The sequence below is a fragment of the Python bivittatus genome, unplaced genomic scaffold (genome assembly GCF_059951505.1).
Source record: "Python bivittatus isolate LINGU-HERP-01145 unplaced genomic scaffold, Pbiv_v1 ctg000610_np1212, whole genome shotgun sequence".
Taxonomy (NCBI): domain Eukaryota; kingdom Metazoa; phylum Chordata; class Lepidosauria; order Squamata; family Pythonidae; genus Python; species Python bivittatus.
This window is the reverse complement of record NW_028277088.1, coordinates 11,396,056-11,404,849: the sequence shown is the minus strand read 5'-3', so window position 1 is coordinate 11,404,849 and position 8,794 is coordinate 11,396,056. Positions and strand designations below refer to the sequence as shown.

At 38.3% G+C, this 8,794-nt stretch overlaps 1 protein-coding gene across 1 annotated transcript; it reads right to left on the bottom strand.

The window, feature by feature from the left end:
• Positions 1–746: 746 nt before the first annotated feature.
• LOC148214561 (interferon upsilon-like) lies at positions 747–8,207 on the bottom strand. The gene is made up of 5 exons (XM_088150525.1): positions 8,091–8,207; positions 5,363–5,440; positions 3,657–3,797; positions 1,084–1,164; positions 747–866 (listed from the first exon to the last, which is right to left on the bottom strand). Exons 1-5 carry the CDS (start codon positions 8,205–8,207, stop codon positions 747–749), a joined length of 537 nt encoding a protein of 178 aa, XP_088006651.1.
• Positions 8,208–8,794: the final 587 nt, after the last annotated feature.

Here is an 8,794-nt window from a genome sequence, read left to right as displayed (position 1 = left end):
AGTTTGAGTCAGAAAGTTGGATAAATCACCTTTGCATCAAATCTCTGAAATGAAGCTGCAAAGCCCTAGTATTGGGCTACATGTTTGCAAAGAAAAAAAAAATGCAGAGTTTATCTCCAAATAAATTAAAGGGAAAAAAGTAACGTTCATGCATCCTTTCTAAAAAGTAGAAGGGAATGAAAATTAACTAAAGGATAGGAGATTAAAAAAAAAAAGATTAAATGAGATAATTGGGGTCCATGGCTGCTACTTTGAATTAAATACATGCACGTGTACACATACATACACAGGTGTACACAACTATTTTCCCAGTATAAAGCAGAACATGAAGGAAGCCTAAATCCCATTGGTGTCCCACAGATAAGTGCCCTAAAATTCCCAGAATTCCCCAATCAGCTATGCATTCTGGGAAATTCATTCACCTGAATATATAAAAGTCCATAACCTTATAAGTCCAAGAAGCAGAGTAAAAGATACCGACATTGTTTGCAGACAGGGTGATGAGCCAGGAAGATTTTCCCTCTTTCTTTTTAAATTGTTGTTGTTAATGTGATGAGGAGGAGTTAAGCTTCCCCCCTCTTACCTAAAAGGGCCAGTTTCACATAGAAAACATATCAGGAGCAAATGGGTCATGATTGTGACTTTATTCAAAGGCATTTATTATATTAATTTTAGAAAAAAGCATCACACAGATCTGTTCAACACTGTAATTTATCAAGGGGCAATAATTGCTTCACAGACATATCTCAAACTTTTACTCGCTTTCTGTCCAATTTGTATTTTGAAGCTGCAATGTAAAATTCAATTTGCTGAAGAATTGCCAAGCAATCTTGTTGAATGACTTCCCAAGCGCAGCGGCTGTTCCTCTGTTAAAATAAAAAAAGAGAAGTTTATGAGACTTAATATCCCAAACTTTAGACTGAAAACCCATGGTCTCTGGGCTAATTTGATTTTCTTATTCTAATGTTTAAAAAATAGCACACAAATGAAACAAACCATTTATGCAACCGGTCTGGACAGAAAGAGTCGATAGCAATTTTAACAATAAGAAAACATATTGAAAGAAGCACTCCATCCTCTTACACTGTTCAAAAATGCTTCCATCTTTTCAAAACATTCTTCTGTTGTGTTGTCAGTCAGATGTTGATGAAATCGAGCCGGCAACTACAAATGAAGTGGAAAGAACATGTCAAGAGGAACATTGATGAGCATGGACATGCTGTTTTCCTTGAAAGCAGTGTTGTCCAAACTTGGCCACTTTAAGATGAGTGGACTTCAACTCCCAGAATTCCCCGGCCAGCCATGCTGGCTGGGGAATTCTGGGAGTTGAAGTCCACTCATCTTAAAGTGGCCAAGTTTGGACAACACTGCTTGAAAGAGAACTGGCAGGATGGATTTGGGTACTGGAAAAATTTAATCAAGACAAACACTTAATTTGAAAGAACATATTATATAACGCAGTTAGTGTGCTCCAAATTCCCAGGTAGTAAGTGGGGAACTGCATTTGGAGCATAGAAACTGTGTGACCTGATGCTAAGCATCTCTTAGGGCAGTGTTTCCCAACCTTGGCAACTTGGAGATATGTGGACTTCAACTCCCAGAATTCCCTGGCCAGCATGCTGGCTGAGGAGTTCTGGGAGTTGAAGTCCACATATCTCCAAGTTGCCAAGGTTGGGAAACACTGTCTTAGTGGTTCTGTCACGCTCTCCTTCTTTCTAGTTTCACATTCAAAAAGGTAGTGCTTAATTTCTGAGATGTCCATAAAGCTGTTTCTAATAAAGTCTCAAACTGAGCTCAACTTCAGGGGACCTTTTGGACAAAACCATGTAGTTTTCGTGGCAGCATGCTGGCAGGGGAATTCTTGGAGGTGACATCCACACATCTGACAGTTGCTCAGGTTGAGAAACCTGGTCTAGACTTGCTCTGGGATTTCCTACTATAAGCTTGCTCATTTTTTTTCAAGACCTGCCAAGGTCAAGGGGGTGCAGCCACCAAATATTTCATCTTTCTCTGCAAGTCCTGTTGGGAGGTAATCTAGAGTTGGGGGGGAGGAAGAGGACAAAACAAAACTTAGTTTGTTGAAAGATTAAACAAAAAAAAAATGTAGGATCTCAGAAATCATTAAAAAAAAGAAAAAAACCCCAAGTGCCAGCTTTGAAAAAGGAAGACAGTTTTCTATCTATCTATCTATCTATCTATCTATCTATCTATCTATCTATCTATCTATCTATCTATCTGTCATCTATTTGTACCAACCTGCTAGTTTTGGATTCAGCGTAGGGGAGATGGTACAGGCTCTTCAGGAGAAGAGAGCCCCATGTTTTCCTCTGCAGTGGCACTTGTTTGGAAGAGGGCAAAACTATCCTATCTGTATACTTTATTTCAGTGGTAGGCAACAGGCATTTGGATTGCATGCAGCCCCCCAAACCTTTTTTGTTTTGCACCTCGTGGATCTCTCTGTTGAAATTTAGCACCAAATAACTAAGTATCAATGATATAAATGATCATTTGGCTGGATTTCTGGTATGTTAACTGTTGAAATAAGCTTTACAAAGACTCCCTCATGTTCAGCTCAATGCTTGGTGAGTACACACCCATGTCCAGAAGTGGTTTGCCCTGGCCGTCTTCCATGAAGTTCCCAAGAAGTCTCTTTGACCTCTTCGTGTACCCTACAATCCTGGGAAGTCCTCCTGATCTCTCATCAAAATACTAACCAGGTTTGAACCAAAGTTACCAGGTATTCTTACTTGCTGTGATTTCCGCGGGCATAGGAAATACAAACCTAAGCGGGAGGGCAGAAATGCAGATGTTCACTACCAACTTCAGTGATCCAAAAATGATAAAACATACATAATGGCATCACAACACAAACTCTGTCCCTTTGTATTTGTATCCTGATCTCAGACGTAAGTTCAGAAGACAAAATTTGCCTTGTGAGGTCATGAGGCACGTTTTATCATATGCCTCCCTGCAAGCACCAATGAATACAAACACCAGAAACAGTGGGAAAAGAACTGGGAATTTGTTCCCTTCTGTGTTGGACTAGGACCAGGAAGATCAATGTTCAGGTCTACCCCCAACCACTGATCTTTAGACCATTCACTGTCTCTCAGCCCAACCTACTTTACAAGGTTATTGTTGTGGGAAAGAATGGAGGAAGCCATACTATGGATAATACCTGGAGTTCCTGGAGAGAAGGCAGGCTATAATCCTAGCAAATAAATAAGGAAGTAAAAATTGTGTAGAACTATCACTCTGTCTTTTGCTGCTCTGGCTACCAAAAATTTAAAAAATGCTGCCCTGCTTTGAATGATGACCACTTTCATGACAGATGCTGTTAACATGACTGATAATGGAATGGAGACTTCCTGTGCAGGTAATCACTCACTATCATTTTCAAACTAGAACTGAGGAACGAACTATTTATATTCAATTGTATATAATTAGCTCTGGCTGGGTACATATTTTAGGAAAGCTAAGAATGTACACATATTGGTTTAATTTGCACTAAATATGAGAGATGGTAACATTTCCTTTTGCACAATCTGGATTTTTTTAAAAAAAATCAGAGTAAATGCATTCTGTCTCATGAAAAAGGTCATTTGGCTTGACTAATTATTTCAAGAATTCTTCAGAAAAGAATCATGGGTACTTACACAGATCTTTAGCTCATCCTGTGTTGAATAATTATACTCTAGAAAATCTCTCACATTAGAGAAGGGAACATCTTTCTTTTCAAAGAGCTTAGCGGTTTCATTAAGGACTTGAAGAACAATGGCTTTCTCATCAGAGGCACCCTGCACAAATAATAGATTTACTTTTGAACAGACAAATATAGGACAGTGGTGTTAGAATAGTTTACAGCAGCATTAGGTGCTTTGTTCTAGAAGTGTCAGAGAGATGGAAATTCCTTGATCATGCTGTTTTAAAGAGAAAATGGAATACTATCTCATGCCAACATTCTCTGTGGAAATCATTATTTTGTATAATATGTGGCTGATATTGAAAATGCAATATTTTAAATATATTTGTGGCTGATATTTAAAATGCAATATTTTAAATATAGTTGTGGCTGATATTGAAAATGCAGTGTTAATGTACAACAGACAGGTAAAAGTAGACAAGTCCAGCTAAACCCATTAAAATCAGTGTGCCCAAATTGCCAGCTCTAGATTATACAAGATCTACCAAACGCATGGAAAAAGCTATGGGGATCATGTTTCTGTAGGCACGCACATCTTGGTGATCTAAACTGTGACACAAATACTGCTTTAGATCAGAAGTGGGAAAGCGAAGAAACGTAGGGTTGGAAGGAGCCATGGAGAGCATGAAGTCCAACCTCTTGCTTAGTGCAGGAATTCAAATTAATCCAGTGAGAAATCCAGACAGATGGCTTTCCAGCCTCTGCTTGAAGACATCCAGTAAAGTGGAGCCCACCAGTTTTCTGGGTCATTAGTTCCACTACTCAAACTGCTCTTAATGTTAGGAAGTTTTCATCTAACATCCACTTAGAAGGTACTTCAGTGGTTTTCCCATGTATCACCCGACAATGCACAAATGAGCAAAGCCACAATTTCTGAAACAACATTGGGTGGATATTTGGCAGAGAGTTTAAATAGGAGAATTTAAATCTATCCTATCGCTTTTGTTCTTTCACCTTGCCCCCAAATATTGGGAAATAATTGTAACTGGATTTCAAAGACAGTCTTTACAGGGCCATAATTGGTCAAAACAATAAACATTCATCTGTTCAGGGAGTTTCAATTACCCTAGCTTCTTTGAACATTTGATCAAGAAATCAGATGGATAAAGCTAGCTCCAAACAGCCCTAAGAAGTAATTTTTAATCCATTTCTTATTTCAAGATCACTGGGCTAAATCATTGCGAGGATTATTGTTTATATATTATTAGGTATTTAGAGTTTGCGGAGTCCAAAATTCATTGGACATGCAGAAGAAGAGGAGGTATATACTTTACAGCAAAGCTTTTTTGAGGGTCTTTTATCAAATGTAACTAATCATGTAAGATTCAGCTACAATTCTTTTCCGCCAGCTACTTCCAAGCAAAGGGATTCAGTGAAGAATGAGGAATGACAAAATGGGAAAGCTGTACAAGATACACCATTCAATTTTTGATTTTCCTGAGAATTTGGGGTTAAATTGGTTATTCTCAGTATCAATAAAAATATATCAGCCATTTCCTTTGATTTAGGATTTAATTGAAGGACTCTGGCACTGAAAATCACACAAGTAACAGCATCTACTTCAAAAGCTTGTGGCAATAAACTGCACTTTATAGTTAACCAGATCTGTACTACTACACAAAAGATGTAGAACATAGCAGGGTTATAATTCCCTCTTACCTGTAGCTTCATCTGTGCTGGGTCACACAAACTCCTTTTGTCTGAATCTGAGCATTCCTGAGATAGGCCGTTTTTATTCTTTGGTCAGGAGAAGAAAATGTATAAAGGGAGGAAGAACACAGTGAATTGAACAACAGTTTATAATACCTGACCATAGACACTGAGCTTCAATGATTCTAGAGGTTGCATGGTTGTAGAAGACTGGGGTGGATTGTTGAAAATGTTAGCATATTTTGATCTATATATGATAGCTCCTATTTCCATCCAGAACCAGACTCCCTCTCCATGTTTTTTGCAGTCTGGTCTACGGCTGGTTTCTCAATTCAAAGAATTTGTTTTGTGATCAAGAGACTGTGTTTATGTGAAAAACTCAGCAATATGTTGATATGTTTGGTGCTGACCCCAGCAGCTGTGGTATATAATCATGATTGATAGTTTAGTGTATTGTGCAAATCCACCCAATTATGATTTATTCCATAAACCAGGGTTAAAAACCATGACTTAATATGAAGGTTAAAAAGTTAGGGCCATACTAAGTGATAAGAATCACTATCATTACCTTAAATTTTGGGGAGAAAAAAAAGGAGCTTAGAAAGCTCCATCTTAGGAGAGGGGTTTAATCTTTCCCTCCACATTGCAATCTGAGCTGCTAGTTAGTTCAGAGTGTAATGCTGCATATTTTCAACCTTCAGAGCTTAGAGTTTCACTTGAATATAGTACAGTACTTGCAAAATTCTGACAGCTGGTGCAGACTTAACTCTGAGATGCACTTCATTTTCACATCTCATTCTGAAAACATTTACTTTGAGAACACATTAGAATAAAAATTATACTCCCATGCAGGAGACGTCCTTCTGTGTTCAGATACAAGTTATAGTTCTGGAATAAATGCAGGGATGTCCATAATATAGATTTATGATTAAATAAAATATGCAGATTTCTGAAAAGGTTGGTTGTTGCCAATAAAACCCACTGGAGGCAATAGAATAACCTATTTTTTCACGTTCAAAGCAGGTGATATAAAGCAGTAAAATGCACAGTGATGCAGCAAACACCCTGATCTATAGAAGAATGGATTTATTTATTTCTGCAGAAGCGTAGCAGTTGTCTCATGGTAGACCCCACCTTTCTTTTTGTACAGTGTTTTTCTTAAATTTAATATTGCCTTAAGGTTCAAAAGAGTCCCCCATCCTTCAAAGGAACTGTTGACTTGCCTGAATCATGTTTAAACATTAAAGAGCATCAAATTGTAGAGTTTGAAACAGCCAGGAAGGCCATGAAATCCAGTCCACTACTCAGTGAAGAAATTAAAGCAGGGCTTCTTGACCTTGGCAACTTTAAGATGTGTGGACTTCAACTCCCAGAATTCCCCAGCCAGCATATGCTGGCTGGGGAATTCTGAGAGTTGAAGTCCGCACGTCTTAAAGTTATCAGGGTTAAGAAACCCTGAATTAAAGGCTCACCAACGGATGACTGATCAGCTTCTGCTTGAACACTCCTAGCAAAGGGAACACCTCAGGAATTAGTTCTACTCTCAAACTGTGCCTATAGTTAGAAAAGTCTTCCTAATTCAACTTTCCTATAATTTAAGACCATTATTTTGTTTTCTGCTCTCAGAGAACAGGTGTCCATCTTCTTCTGTCTGACAACCAAAGTTCCCCTATTTCTCCTTGTCTCCAGGATATTCATATAGGTTCAACCAGAGGGAAGCTGCTGGTTATCATATTTTAAATGAAGATGAAGGTACAAAGAGAGCTCCATCTGTAATGTCATGCATGGCTACCATGCCACAGACCACTAACTTTCCAATCTTGGCTACTTCTTGAACAGTTTGTCCCATGCTTGAAAATAGGGATAGACACTCATCCCATGATTCAGTTCAGAGTCCAACTCAGTGTTTTAGAAAATGTTTCAGTTTAACTCAGACGAAACCAGAGGCTACTCATGTTGCCTCAAGGTCCAGCTCTAACCAAGATCTACCTACTGTCTACCGTGGGAAAAGCCTATTTTTTCCCCCATTTTTCAATGGATCTTATGGAAAGAATATTTATAGAGGTAACATAAAAAATGATTCAGCCTCACTGTGGTTGAAATATATTGTTTTGATGGGTCTTGAGGGCTGATAGGAGCTAGCCACAAGAATTACTATGAGATTTTAAAGCCACTATGGCTAGATGACAATGTTTGGAGAACTAGAATGTTGACAATGGGAGAGATTAAAGTTTCTGCTTACTAATGCTGTGTGTGTGTGTGTGTGTGTGTGTGTGTTTAGCTGCCTTAATGTGGGATATAACTTGAATGTATCATCATCATCATGGCCCTTGCCTTCTGGAATCACATCCCCCCAGATATATGGACAGTGCCCACTCTACTTGGGGTCCAGAAAGTGCTTAACACCTGGCTCTGGTCTCAGGTCTGGGGTTAATGTGTTTGTGCAGCTCCTGTCATGGTTTATTGTTATGTTATAACTGTTTTTAGTCCGGGCTGCCCACATTGTTTTATGTTTTTAACTGTTGTTACTGTTTCTTTAGATCTTTTAAGCTACAGAGAGACTATTGGAGTGGGTGACCACAGCAAACTTACATATCATCATCGTCGTCATCATCATGACCATCATGACCATCATAACTGGAATTCCTAAAATCTCAGGATATCAATTATATTTTTTGCCAGTGGGCATTGTTTTTCATTCCATGCAATAGATGAATTCTTGAATGAAAACTCTTACCAAACTATCCATTTGTTTCCAAAGTTCACGCCAGTTAATCCTGGAGAGGCACTTGTCTGAGTTGGTTTGGATTTTCAGAAAAGCTTGACCAAGTTGACAGCTGGTGAGCAGAACCATGAGGTTTTTGAGCCAGCACATTTTCTGAGGGATAAATTGGGCTTTAATGTTACTTTGATCAAACTTTAGCAACTGTTCTTTATAGAAATGTCTGTCACTTTTTGGAAGAGCATCACAATGCATGAATTAATTTGCTTCCCCAGTTTTTGTCTATATTTTCTGGTACTTTGCCTATGGCAAAGAATTGCCTGAATGGAACAGCTTTCTTTGCTATTACTTCCTCTTGTGAAAAAATACATTTAGGAATTTTTCTAAATTTTAGAAAATTTATCAATCAGAGCAGGAATAAAATTAGTTTCTTTTGCATTTTCATATCTGAATGATAAGAATTCATGCCACATCTTTGTCAGAATAGCTGCTGATGGCAGCATTATGGACTTGTGGGATGGGACTTTCTCTTAATTATCAGATTTTAGAGTTGATCTAAACTGTCTTCAGTTACCTATTCAGTACCTACAACAATTCTTCCTATCTAATACTCTTCTATATGAGTAGGACTAAACTCCCATCATTGCTGGTCAACAGACATTATACTTTTGCACATCTGGAAAACCCTTTGGAGACTTTGCTGACTAAAGAAACAAGAA